Genomic DNA, 14,197 nt, shown 5'->3' on the forward strand with positions numbered 1-14,197 from the left:
GACCTGCGGCGTGGGTGGACTATCTGCCGATGGCTGAATTCGCCTACAACAACACGAAACACGCTTCCACCGGGGTGACGCCTTTCTTCGCGAACAATGGCCGTCATCCCAGAACCTTCCCGAGATTTGCGGCACCAGGAGGGGGGGGGCCTCAAGATGCCGACCAGTTTGCAGCGGAGTTGCAAGAGGTGCACGAGGAGCTGCGGAGACATTTGGAGCTGGCAAAACAGGCGTATAAGGTGCAGGCCGATAAGCACAGGAGGGCGGGAGAGGACATCCAGGTTGGGGACTGGGTGTGGTTAGCAGCCCACGCGATGCCGGCCAGGTCATTGGCCAAGAAGAAGTTAGGACACAGGCAGCTAGGGCCATATCAAGTTGAGGCTAAGATCAATCCGGTGGCTTTTCGTCTAGCCCTTCCGGAAGGTTCCAGGGTGCACCCGGTCTTTCATAGGTCGGTGCTCACTCCCTACAAAACCCCACACAGGTTTCAAGAGTCAGGAGCACCCCCAGAGCCACGTAGGAGGGCGCCTGAGAGGGGGGAATCGCCAAGACCAGAACCTCTTAACGAGGTCACAGAGATACTGGACTCGAGATGGGGGGAGGAGGGAGTTGAATATTTTCTCGCCAGGGAGGGCACACCAGCCGCTGCTAATAGTTGGGTGCCAGGCTACGAGTTAGACGAACCCCTTTTGAAAGAAGAGTTCCATGCACTTTTCCCACATAGACCCATGCCAGCTGAGTACTTTGATGACTGGCTTTTCACACCCACATTGTCAGATAGCACGTTCAGGGGTTTCTCTTCCCCCGAGGAAAGAACACCAGAATCAAGCCCGCCCAGGGGATCGTGCTCGGGGGTGGGCACGGAAACCCCTTATTGGTGGGAGGAGCAGCCAGAGGAGGAATGGCGTAAGAGGTGGCTGATAGGTCCTTGGCGGGCAGCACCGGAGGAAGTAGCGATGGAAGCAGAGACTGAGAAGCATTTGGGGGAAGAACCCGACTTCGAATACACTTACACAGAACTGCCAGCAGAGAACATTGACGTAGACGACCTGTATCCTGAGCCTACCCCCGAAGAGCCGCAGTTTCCACAACCGGTCCCCGGCGAGCGGGAGGGGGGAAGGGGGGGCTTCGAGGGGGGGATGGATGTCAGGGTTTCTGGGAGAGAGGAGGAGATGACAGAGGAGACGGAGAGCGAGTGGGAGGAGGGGCAGAAGGATGAGGAAGAAGATGACGGAATTCTGAGGGAATCCACGAGTCTGAGCAGCGAGTCAGAGGATTCTCAAAAGGGGGTTACCTTAATCAAGCAAAGGGGAGGAGAAGGGAGAAGCGGAGAGGAGCCCAGTGGAAGACAGAGGAAGCAAGAGACGTCTCAGCCGGAACGGAGTAAAGGGGGTGGAGTCGTCAGCCTCTCGGAGGGAGCAGGATTAGGAGAGAACAGAGAGAGGGGGTTGGAGCAGGGTGTTCAGCCGGAAAGGGTGGAGAGCAGAGCAGGGGGTGGTGTAGCGGTCGAAAGAAAGGTCAGCAGCAACGTACGCGCGCCAAGTTCAAACGTAGAGGCGCGCGGAAGTGGAGAGAGCTCAGGGGAGGAGCCCGGCCCTAAAGCCAGAAAGAGGGGGGAAGAGGCGGCAGAGGATTCAGCCTCAGGCGAGTCACGGAGAGAGGGAACCCAGGGGGGCAGGAAGACCCTGCGGAAAAGAAAGGAGAGGAAGAGGTGGTCTAGAGCCAGGCTATTAAGTTGGTGCGGAAGAGGGGAGGAGTCAGAGGGGACTTCAGCGGTCTAACGTGGCAGACGTACGGCCACAATGCTGAACTGTATGAGAAGCAGAAATCTTCAATAAACTTTTCCTGTAAATAAGCTGCAACGGAGTGAGGTCTCTTGTGAGCTGGGACCAGACCTGGGTGGCCGTGACAATTACGCTTTCCATTTTTAAGTTTGGAATAGAGCAGTTGCTTTGGAAGACGATCACCAGGCATCCGCACAACATGACCAGTCCAACGAAGTTGATGTTGAAGAATCATTGCTTCAACACTGGTGATCTTTGCTTCGTCCAGTACACTGGCATTAATTCGCCTGTCTTCCCAAGTTACTACTATAGTCATACCTCATGTTATGTTTGCTTCAGGTTGTGTGTTTTCAGGTCGTGCCCCACAGCGACCTGGAAGTAACGGAATGGGTTTTGCCGCTCGCACACGCGCAGATGTGCAAAATGACGACACGCGCATGTGCAGAAGCAGCAAATCGCGACCTGCGCAGATGTGGGTTGTGTTTTTTTCAGGTTGCGAACGGGCCTCCAGAATGGATCCCGTTCGCAACCAGAGTTACCACTGTACTCTTATTATTAATATTATTATTATTATTACTTCTGCTGCTGCTAACCTTGTTTTGCGCTGTGCAGGTCAGCGTGGCCCTTGGCTGTGCCGCCAGGAACCGCATGATCCCCTTTGCCAGCTCCTTTGCGGCGTTCTTCACCCGGGCGTTCGACCACATCCGGATGGCGGCCATTTCCCACGCCAACATCAAGCTGTGTGGGTCCCACTGTGGGGTTTCCATCGGTATGTATGGGGCCTGATGCTCAAGGCCTGCCTGCCTTACTATAGCACTTACGGCCTTCCTTGTCTCAGAGGAGCTTCAGGGGGGCATTCGCGGCTCTTTCTTCTCCCCACCGCTTTTTCATCACAACAACCTTGCTTTTTTAAATTTTTAAATTTGTAAAAAGTTTTTTAAAATTAAATATATTTATTTTATTAAAATAATTCAACATTAATACATACGTATTACGAATATACAAACAAACATACATTTCATAGAGCTCTTAAAAATATTCATACATACCCACACTCAATCCCACACATACTTCCTTTTCCCATCACCTTGTGTTAGACTTCCGATCTACTCAACTGCAGTTTCTTTCCACTTTTATTACTTTCTTTGACACACTTTTAAAACCAACTTTCTGCTTCTTTTTCTGTCACATTATTATCCATCTTATTTAGTGTTTCAGCATTTATAACGGAACTTGTTTATTCTAATAGGAGTTCTTTTTTTCAAGATGATTTTGCAAATATCCTTTAAGCACCTTCCAGTCCTTGTTTATCTTCTCTTTAGAGATCCTTCCGATTTCTCCCATTGTTTTGGATATATTGTAATACTCCAGTAATTTGGCAAGCCACTCTATTTTTGTCGGTATTATACCACTTTTCTAATTTTTGGAAATTGGAAAAGTCATTACAACAGCCTTGCGAGGTAGGTGAGGCTGAGAGGCGGTTCCTGGTCCGCAGTCGCCCAGCGAGCTTCATGGTGGGCAACCGACAGCTCAGGAGCTGCATGCGGCCCCCGGCCTCACATTATGCGGCCCCTGGCACCCCATTCCTCCACCCAAACAAGAGTTCCTTCCTCCCACCCTGTTTGTTTTCTCATTTTCCCCTTTTAAGGCGCATCCCCTTCTGTCTTTGTAGTTTCAGAAAAGCACGGGAGCATAAATGTAATCTGGACTATAATTTGGTCCTTTTTATTTTAGTTTTTTATTTTAATTGGAATATTATGATTGGATATATTATCCAATTAATAAAAAACATCCGTTTTCAATAAAAATGATTTTTTTTAAAAAAAGAAAAGTACTGGGGCAAATATTAATTTGCTGTAAATGAACTGATGTTGGTTATCAGTGACTAGCTGTTGAGGGGGGAAGTCTCTCGGAGCGGGAGGTTTTTCTCGTGTGCTCTCTCCTGTTTTGTATTTTTTATATATACATACCTATACCTATACCTATACCTATACCTATACCTATCCCTATCTCTATCTCTATCTCTATCTCTATCTCTATCTCTATCTCTATCTCTATCTCTATCTCTATCTATCTCCTGGGTTGGCAAACTGATTTGTTTGCATTTTCCTGTAAAAAACATCAGGAGTGCAGCATTGGCCTGGAAAGTACAGTGGTGCTTGGTTTGCAAACGTCTTGGTTTGCATACGTTTTGGATTACAAACACGTCAAACCCAGAAGTGTGTGTCCTGGTTTGCAACCTTTTTTTTTTAAAATTACCACCCCTTTTTTTTTTGGATTACAAACAAATTTTTTTTTAACACCCCATTGGCGAATGCGCGCCGTGGGTTAAAACCTGTTTTGGTTTTCAAACGGACCTCCGGAATGGATTATGGTTGTAAACCAAGGTACCACGGTATTTATTATTACTTATTTCATCACAGGGATTTGAACCGCCGACCTTCTGATCGGCAAGTCCTAGGCTCTGTGGTTTAACCCACAGAGCCACCTGCGTCCCCTCTGGTTCCAATAATAATAATAATAATAATAATTTTATTATTTATACCCTGCCAATCTGGCTGGGTTTTCCCAGCCAATCTGGGCAGCTTCCAACAAAATTTTAAAAATACATTAAAACATCAGTCATTAAAAACTTCCTTAAACAGGGCTGCCTTCATATGTCTTCTAAAAGTCAGGTGGTTGTTTATTTCCTTGACATCTGATGGGAGGGTGTTCCACAGGGACGGCGCCACTACCGAGAAGGCCCTGTGCCTGGTTCCCTGCAACCTCACTTCTTGCAGGGAGGAAACCGCCAGAAGGCCCTTGCACTGGAATTCAGTGTCTGGGCAGAACTATGGGGGGTGGAGATGCTCCTTCAGGTATATTGGAAGATTGTAAAGCTCCTTCACATCTGACAGGAGGTGGGAGCCACCACCAAGAAGGCCCTCTGCCTGGTTCCCTGTAACTTTGCTTCTTGCAGGGAGGGAACCACCAGAAGGCTCTTGGAGCTGGACCTCAGTGTCCAGGCAGAACGATGGGGGTGGAGACACTCCTTCAGGTCCCAAGTTGTTTAAAGTAGGGTGGCTGATTCCCTGGTTTACGTTCCTGGTTGCTTCTCTCTCCATCTCTTCTTCTTGGCTGTGAAGATTAAGCTCTTGTTCCCTTTCTATCCTGCTTCCCCCCCCCCCCAGGGGTCCAAGACTCTGTACTTTGGCATCTCCCCCCATCTCCCCTTTTATCTTCGGTCCTGACAGGTAGGTTAGGCTGAGAATTGCGAAACTGCACCTGCTCGGAGTGTTTTTGTGGTTTGATAATCTGAGTTGACTCATTGCATCTTCCGGTTTGTATTTTGCTTTGAACTAATTTGGAGCGGAGAGGAGCAGTTAAAGCTCTAGGGTGAGCGGGGCCTAACTCCTGCTATCCCAGCATGTTAACACACCACCTCGGGGGTGGGGTGGGGTGGGTGGGCTGCAGATGCTACACTTGTGTTCTGCTTCAGATGCTTAATAATAATAATAATAATTTATTATTTATTTATACCCCGCCCATCTGGCTGGGTTTCCGCAACCACTCTGGCCAGCTTCCAACAAAATATTAAACTACAATAGTCTGTTAAACATTAAAAGCTTCCCTGCCTTCAGATGTCTTCTAAAAGTCTGGTAGTTCTTCTCTTGGACATCTGATGGGAGGGCGTTCCACAGGGCGGGTGCCACCACCGAGAAGGCCCTCTGCCTATTTACTTCTGGATTTTGCTGCATGCGCAGAAGCACTAAGTTACGCTGCGCACAAGCGCCAAATCGTGCTGCGCACCTGTGCAGGTATGACGCTTCAGGTTGCGTTCTTTTCATGTTGCGAACGGGCCTCTGAAAAGGATCCCATTCGCAACCAGAGGTTCCCCTCTACTTGGTTGAGCAGCCATGTACTAAATCCGAGTGGAGGTACAGAGCTGCATTGCACAATTTGCCCAGAATTGTAAGGTTGGAAGAGAACCCCAATGGCCATCTAGCCCGACCCCCAGCAATGCAGGAATCGTAGCACCAGGAGGCGCTGTTGTGGTTGTCTTTCCCTCCCTGGCATGGCATGGGCTCCTGAGCTTTCTCTGGCGTGTGGCTGGAGGGTCACGCTGTTCCCGCTGCCTCCCCAGGTGAGGACGGACCTTCTCAGATGGCCTTGGAGGACATCGCCATGTTCCGGACCATTCCGGGCTGCACCGTCTTCTACCCCAGCGACGCTGTGTCCACTGAGCATGCTGTCCTTCTGGCTGCAAACACCAAGGTAAGCGGGGCTGCCTACGTCCGGTTAAAATATTGTCGCCAGCTCGGGGGAAGCGGAAGGGCAAACCACAGCTCTCTGAAATCCTGATTTACAGTGGTACCTTGGTTCTCAAACACCTTGGTACTCAAACCACTTGGAACCCAAACAGTGCAAACCCAGAAGTAAGCATTCCAGTTTGCGAACTTTTTTCGGAAGCCGAATGTGCTCTGTTTTGAGTGTTACTCTAACGATTTCAGCGCCACACTTCCGATTTGAGTGCTACACTTCTGTTTTTGCTATTTATTTTGCGTTTTTGTTTTTGTTTGTTTTTGTGACTGTGTGGAACCCAGTTCAGCTACTGATGGATTGATTGTGTGACTGCAGTACATTGTTTATTGCTTTCATTTTGTGGATCGATGGTCTCGTTAGATAGTAAAATCCATGTTAAATTGCTGTTTTAGGGGTTGTTTTTGAAAGTTAATCCGTTTTGCATTACTTTCTATGGGAAAGCGTGCCTTGGCTTAAGAACGCTTTGGTTTTGGGACGGACTTCCGGAACGGATTAAGTTTGAGACCCAAGGTACCACTGTATCGCCATTGGCACCTTCTGACAAGTGCTTCAAGTGTTGGCTGTCGCAAAGCACATTGTGCAAAGCAGGGGTCTTTTTCAGCCGAGGGCCGCATTACCTTCTGGGGCAGCTTTTCGGGGGCCGCACGCCGGTAGTGGGCGGGGCTGGAGGCGGAAGTGGGTGGAGCAAGGGATGTTAATTTTTGCAAGAGGCTGGTTTGTGCGTTCACTCACACACCCCTCTCTACCCAGCGAAGCTAGAGGCACGATCAGAGTTCAGGAAGGCATGCCAGCCAGGCAAAAGAACAAAGCAATGTTTGGGGGGGCCCATTTGGCCCTGAGTCTCCCCACTCCTACAATTAAGCAACAACTGACATCGGAGCCAGGAGTGGAGGCAGTGCTCCCAAGCGATGCCGGAGAAGGGCCAAGCAGGGAGAGAGGGGACTCATCGGCTGGGGAAGGAAATCAGCGTAACACCAGGGATAAAGGGGGGCGGATGGGGGAATCGGAGAGGGGGCTCCAGGACTCTTCGCTGGAGACCAGCGGGGAGAGCACAGGTCCTCCGCTACCCACACCCACCCTGCGCAGAAGACTTCCGCGCAGGGAAAGTAGGCGTAGACTTGGCGTCAAAGAACTTATTTGCTGGAAGAAGTTCAAGAAACGCCCACTGACGGATTCTGCTAGCGACTGAACAGCCACGAAGTGAAGGGCTGTCCAGCCAGGAAAGGTTTAACTAGGCTACCTAGCCAGGAGTGGCAGCAACTTACACACGAGGAACCCCATATAACCATTACCCATACAATAATCTTTATTGTCATTGTCTCATACAGAACAACAAAATTGAAATCTACATCAGACATTCAGAAACCAACAAGCCTGTTATCCCAGCTATCCTAGCCTGGTTAGCCTCATAAAACTCTGATACCCCATAATTAAATACAATATACTCCCATCGAGACTACCTTACACTGCGTTTAAAACCAAAATCGCATTTGGGTAGAAACTGTTTCTCAGGCGGCTAGTCCTAGTCTTTATACCCCTGTACCTTCTTCCAGAAGGCAGAAGCTGAAAGAGATCATTTCCGGGGTCCGCACTATCCTGCGCTATCTCTGCAACTTTCTTATGACACCTGAAAGCATAGATTTGATCCAAGGTGGGAAGAGTGCACCCAGTTATTCTCTCCGCAGTCTTTACAACCCTGGACAGTGTTGTTTTTCCCCTGACCGTGGAGCTCCCAAACCACACACACAGACCATAAGTTAATACAGTTCTCCACAGTACAATGGTAAAATGTCATCAACAGGTCCTTTGAGAGATTGTTTTTCTGGAGGATCCTCAGAAAATATAACCTCTGCTGTGTTCTCTTCATCAGGTCTTTGCTGTTTTCTCCCCAGGCTAGGTCATCTCTCAACTCCATTCCCAGAAATCAAAATGCCGAGACCTGTTCCACACACTCCCCTCAATAATGAGCAGCTGAATATTCAATTTACATTTCCTAAAGTCCACAATGGGACGTGGGTGGAGCTGTGGGTTAAACCACAGAGCCTAGGACTTGCCGATCAGAAGGTCAGCGGTTCGAATCCTCGCGACGGAGTGAGCTCCCGTTGCTCGGTCCCTGCCCACCTAGCAGTTCAAAAGCACATCAAAGTGCAAGTAGATAAATAGGTACCACTCCGGCGGGAAGGTAAACGGCATTTCCGTGCGCTGCTCTGGTTCGCCAGAAGCGGCTTAGTCCTGCTGGCCACATGACCCAGAAGCTGTACGCCGGCTCCCTCGGCCAGCAAAGCGAGATGAGCGCCACAATTCCAGAGTCAGTCACGACTGGACCTTATGGTCAGGGGTCCCTGTACCTTAAAGTCCACAATAATCACTTTTGTTTTCTTTAAGTTAAGGAGTGAGTTGTTTTTCCTGCACCACTCCCCCAACTGCTCAATTTCCTTCGTATTGGCTGCCTCCCGCTCTCCAGCCGTGATTAAACCAACCACTGTTGTATTATCTGCGACAGCTTGCTGGGGTGGAGGTTGCACGATAACATTATTTTCTGGAAGTACATCGTTCTTTCTGTGCTTTTGCACAGTCCAGGCACATTCTGTGTTTTTATCAGCGCAACCCTGGAGCTTCTGCAGATCTTTGACCCCTCGTTCCTGACCCTGTCATGTCCCAGGACGTGTGTAAACACAAAGTGGGAGCCCTGCTGCCTCCCTTTCGCTGAAATGTGATCTTTGCTCCTCCAGGGGATATGCTTCATTCGAACCAGCCGCCCAGAGACTCCTGTCCTCTACTCTCAGGACGAAAAGTTCAGGATTGGCCATGCCAAGGTAAAGGGTGTGATTTGATTTTTCATCGGTTTCGCCGTCTGCATTTTGAGGGGAGAAGAGTCGTTCCGAACAGGACCCTCGTCAGCTTTCGTCCCTCAATTTAAAAGCTGCTCTGCCCCATTAATAATAATAATAATTTAGGGAAGTTTTTAATATTTAATGCTGTGTTGTTTTTAACACTCGACTGGGAGCCGCCCAGAGTGGCTGGGGAAACTCAGCCAGATGGGCGGGGCATAATTTTTTAAAATTATTATTATTATTATTATTACTACTACTGCTATTACCCTGCCCATCTGGCTGCGTTTCCCCAGCCACTCATGGCGGCTTCCTACAGAGTATTAAAATACAATAGTCTATTAAACATTAAAAGCTTCCCTAAACAGGGCTGCCTTCAGATATCTTCTAAAAGTCTGGTAGTTGTTGTTCTCTTTGACATCTGGTGGGAGGGCGTTCCACAGGGTGGGTGCCACTACTGAGAAGGCCCTCTGCCTGGTTCCCTGTAACTTGGCTTCTTGCAGTGAGTGAACCGCCAGAAGGCCCTCGGAGCTGGACCTCAGTGTCCGGGTAGAACGATGGGGGTGGAGACGCTCCTTCAGGTATACAGGACTGAGGCCGTTTAGGGCTTGAAAGGTCAGCACCAATAACCAACGATTTTGATTTTAAGTGCCAACGGTCTGGTTCAAGTGGAGCTCATCCTTTTGCGCTGGTCCCGCTCGCCCCAGAATATCCCCCAGTGCCTAAAAAAATTCAAACCCCTCTTCTCCACACTGTTGTCTCATTCACACATTGACACCACAAAGCTGTGCTGGTCCAGAATCGTGGAATTGTAGGGTTGGAAGAGACCCAGGGGTCACCTAGTCCCCCCGCCTGCAAGGCGAACTGTGAATTTTAGAGGCGATATTGTTGCAAGCAGCATAGGACTTAATTGGTGGGGCATTGTCTCCCCATGGTCTAGGGCAGGGTTTCCCAAACTTGGCCCTCCAGCTGTTTTTGGACTACAACTCCCATCTTCCCGAGCTAACAGGAGCAGTGGTCAGGAATGATGGGAATTGTAGTCCAAAACCAGTGGGAGACCCAAATTTGGTAAACACTGTTCTTAGCACCAAGGCTGCAACAAACAGATCTTCTGAAGCCTAATAACAACAACAACAACAACAATAATACCATCGTATTTTTCACTCTATTAGATGCACGGGACAATAAGATGCACCTAGTTTTTAGGGAAGGAAAACAAGAAATAAGAAAGCAACGCAAAGCCTCCTGAGCGAAGAGGGAGCGCTCCTCCCTCTTCGCTCAGGAGTCTTTGCGGGGCTATCTCTGAAGCCAGGAGAGCAAGCAGGATCGGTGCACACTGATCCCTCTTGCCCTCCTGGCTCCAGCGAAAGCAAGCCTCCTGGCTTTTCCCCCACCTCCCGCAAGAGCTGCACGCTCTTTAAAGGGAGCGCGGCTCTTGGGGGCTTTTCTGGGACGTGGGGGAAGGGACAGAGCCACACACTCTGTCCCTTCACCCACCTCTCGCAAAAGCCAGGGATAGCTGTGTGAAGCCAGAAGCTAGAACAGCGAAAGGGAGTGCTGCGCAGTGCTCCCTCTCACTGTTCTGGCTTCTTGCTTAGCCTCGCAGCCTGCATTCGCTCCTTAAAACGCACACACATTTCCCCTTACTTTTTAGGAGGGGAAAAGTGTGTCTTATACAAAAATATCCTGAAGGTCCCAGGCCACAGAGAGGTTAGGCTGGCCTCAACCAGAGCCAAGGCTTTTTTGGCGGTGGCTCCAATCTGGTGGAACGCTCTGTCACAAGAGGCCAGGGCCCTGAGGGACTTGACATCTTTCCGCAGGGCCTGCAAGACAGAGCTGTTCCACCAGGACTTTGGCCAGGGCGCAGCCTGACTCCCTCCTTGGCAATCTTCACAGAACTTTAGCCTAATGGTTGCCATCAATTCGATTTGAATTAATTTTATAATGAAATGATTTTAGAATGTTGTACTATTTTATTGTTGTTAGCCGCCCTGAGCCTGGGGAGGGCGGGATATAAATAAAATTTATTATTATTATTGAGCGAAAAATACGGTTTTATTTTTCCCCAGCCACTCTGGACGGCTTCCAACAAAGTATTAAAATACAGTGGTCTGTTTAACATTAAAAGCTTCCCTAAACAGGGCTGCCTTCAGATGTCTGAAGCCCAAAAAATGTCCATATACCAGACCGAAAAGGGTATGCAGGAATACTTGAATTACGGAGCCATGCATGTGTCAACCACTAGTACCAGACTTCACCAGGCTTCTGCCTTCCAGATGTTTTGGACTTCAGTTCCCATCAGCCCTAGCCGGCATGACCAATAGCCAGAAATGATGGGAGTTGCAGTCCAAATACCTGCAGGGCTAAAGCCTAGCCATCTCTGCCTGGGGATAGAATAGTTCTAGTTTGTTGGCTGACAAGTCGTTTTCCGTGTCCCTATAGGTTGTGCGTAAGAACGATGCGGACAAGGTGACCGTCATTGGGGCAGGTGTCACCCTCCACGAGGCCCTCACAGCTGCTGATGAGCTGGCCAAGCAAGGTAATTGGAACAGTAGCGTCGGACGGGACCCCGTGATTCATCTAGCCCAGGGGTGTCCAATCGGTCGACCGCGATTGACAAAATCCTTATCGCTCATGTTGTTTATAAAAATGTCTCCATCCCCCTCGGTCATCCCCTGTTCTGTGTTTAGTGTTCCTTATTAGTTTGCTGTAGCGCTTCGTTCGTCTGTTAGCGGTTATGTTGATGGTGAGCGATTCACCGTATTTTTTGCTCCATAAGACGCACCTAGTTTTTAGAGGGGGAATGCAAGGGGGAAAATATTCTTTAAAGGGAGCGCTGAGCAGAGCCTGTATGCATCCCAGGTTCTGCTCAGCGCTCCCTTTAAAGAACGCTTGCAGGCTTTTCCCCGAGGAGGGAGAAGGGCAGTGACGGGCTGCCCTTGTCCCTCCTCAGGGAAAAAACCCCAAGAGCCGCCCACACGCTCTGCGTGCTCTTTAAAGGGAGCGCTGGGCAGAGCCTCCCACCTGCATTCGCTCCATAAGACGCACACACATTCCCCCTTACTTTTTAGGAGGGGGGAAGTGCATCTTATAGAGTGAAAAATACGGTATTTTAATTCTGCATCCTTAGTGTCAACAACTCTGATCTCCCCCCTCAAATAAAAAGGGGTAGGTCACTGCCAGGTTTTTTTCTGGGAGTAGATCTCTTGGGAGTTGGACGTCCCGGATCTAGTCCAAGCCATCTGCGAGGCAGGAATAACGGACGGCTGCAGGTCTCGCCGGAGGTTTGGGGTGCTGATGGCAGCTCTCCTTCCCGCCCTGCCCCAAATGCTCCTTCCCACAAGCCTTTTGCTTCCTCTTTAGGCACCCACATCCGGGTCATCGACCCCTTTACAATCAAGCCCTTGGATGCCGCCACCATCATCTCCAGTGCCAGAGCCACCGGAGGCCGAATCATCACCGTGGAGGACCACTACAAGGAAGGTAAGCAGGTTGCGGCTGTGGAGCAGGCCACCTGGGAACGGCACATTTCCCATCAATTTCTGGCCCGTTTCTTGACTTCTTCCTGCCGCCCTCCTTCAACGGTTGCGTGCCCTGGATATCGATTCCTCCCTCCCTCTCTCTTTCTTTTTTAATTTTTTGATTTTTCAATAAAATTTATTAGTAATTTCCACACAACAATAACAACAACACGAAAGATATCAAAAAACAACAATACCATTCGGAAACTAAAAAAACAACAACCAAAACAAAACACACACACAAAAAATCCATATCTTACAAGTTAATATTATAAACACTAAAACAACAACAGCAAGACATTGACTTCCACCAATCCCACAGCACCTCCTTTATCTCTCATTGTGTCTTTCTGTTTTCCTTATCATCTCTATCCTAACATCTAGATATAAACCCTTCTTTCATATCCTTTCACTTCACAAGGTTATTCCAGACTCAGCCAGATTTCTGCCCTCAAACCTTGACTTTTGAGGTATTCATTTAGGCACTCCCATTCTTTTTTTACTTCGCTTTTTGGTTTTTGCCTTATTATGTCTGTCAATTTGGCTAATTCTAAGTATTCTGAGAGCTTACATATCCACTCTCCCCTAGTGGGTAACTGATTCCCTTTCCAGGACTTAGCCACCAGGATTCTTGCTGCAGACGTCGCGTATAAGAAAAAAAATAGTTTTGTCTTTTGGAATATTGTCATTTAAAATTCCTAAAAGGAATGCCTCTGGCCTTTTACTATATGATATTCTCAATATTTTCTTTATTTCTTCGTGGATCACGCTCCAAAATACTCCCTCTCTCTTTCTAGGAGGTCTTGGCGAGGCCGTGGCGGCGGCCGTCTCCGGAGAACCCGGCATCTTGGTCCAGAGCCTGGCTGTGTCGGCCGTGCCGCGCAGCGGGAAGCCCAGCGAGCTCCTGGACGCATTTGGGATCAGCGCCAAGCATATCGTGGCCGCCGTGAAGAGCACTTTTGCTAACTGATTCCCCTTGAGGTTGGTGGGGAGGGCAGTGGAGTTTTGAGAGAGGTTGTTTCTGAAGAGCAAAAAGTGTCTCCCCTAACACAGCCTTGTCTGACGTCTCCGTCCCAGTTTTGACAGACATGCTGCTAGCATTCCCTTTTGACCTTGTGCTGAGTGAGAATGGAGCTTTTAACTGACCAAGTGACCATCCTGTCCCTGTTTCCCCTCCATCCCCAAGCCGTTCTATTTGCTCTCAAACGTCTCTAACATCACCTAGGCCCAAAAAGTGTCCCGGTCGTCCTATTGGAACAATAAATAGTGCTTGTCTTACTTGAACCTTTTTACCCTTGTGCCTGACGCCTAACTTCTGTGGCTGTTGTTTTCTCAAGCCTGACATTCCATGGGCAGCTTGGGTAGAGTTTCCTACCAGGAAAGGTTACTGACACATGAGTAAATGTTGACTGCGGAAGCGCATATAGCTCTGACAAAAAGATCTGTTTATGAATTCTCTTGTCTTAGTCGGAAACGGAAGGGGCCGTTTCCCTGTTTTTCCTTGTACTGTAACTGCTATCCACAAACAGTGTTCACCCAGCGAGTCAATAAAAAACAAAAGTGCTCACCTGTTGGCTTCGTGAAGTGTTTGGCATCTCTGCAGTAAGGGGCAGCTCTGAGGGATTTCTTCAATAAAACACACCACTGTGACATTTAAGAACGCATCACTTGGCTGCAAAATGGAGTCCACAGGTTTAAACTTCTAGAGACATTCTCTTGCCTTAGCTTTTATGCATACGTAGAAATTAAGTCACATAAC

The 14,197-nt window shown here is 48.8% G+C and overlaps 2 protein-coding genes across 3 annotated transcripts in view; both read left to right on the top strand.

The window, feature by feature from the left end:
* The window catches only part of LOC309374035 (transketolase-like protein 2), a 40,237-nt gene extending 26,232 nt beyond the window's left edge, over positions 1 to 14,005 (top strand). For both annotated transcript variants that reach the window (XM_081918817.1, XM_081918816.1), the window contains exons 10-15: positions 2,397 to 2,553; positions 5,908 to 6,038; positions 8,819 to 8,902; positions 11,360 to 11,456; positions 12,281 to 12,400; positions 13,236 to 14,005. In XM_081918817.1, coding sequence (XP_081774943.1) covers positions 2,397 to 2,553; positions 5,908 to 6,038; positions 8,819 to 8,902; positions 11,360 to 11,456; positions 12,281 to 12,400; positions 13,236 to 13,408 — 762 coding nt within the window. In that variant the 3' untranslated portion in view covers positions 13,409 to 14,005. The remainder of the gene's footprint in view (positions 1 to 2,396; positions 2,554 to 5,907; positions 6,039 to 8,818; positions 8,903 to 11,359; positions 11,457 to 12,280; positions 12,401 to 13,235) is intronic.
* GORAB (golgin, RAB6 interacting) overlaps positions 1 to 14,197 on the top strand; it is a 187,776-nt gene that overhangs the window by 56,945 nt on the left and 116,634 nt on the right. The gene's annotated exons all lie outside the window — the stretch shown is intronic.

This window comes from Podarcis melisellensis (assembly GCF_964234715.1).
Source record: "Podarcis melisellensis genome assembly, chromosome: 7".
In the NCBI taxonomy this organism is placed as follows: domain Eukaryota; kingdom Metazoa; phylum Chordata; class Lepidosauria; order Squamata; family Lacertidae; genus Podarcis; species Podarcis melisellensis.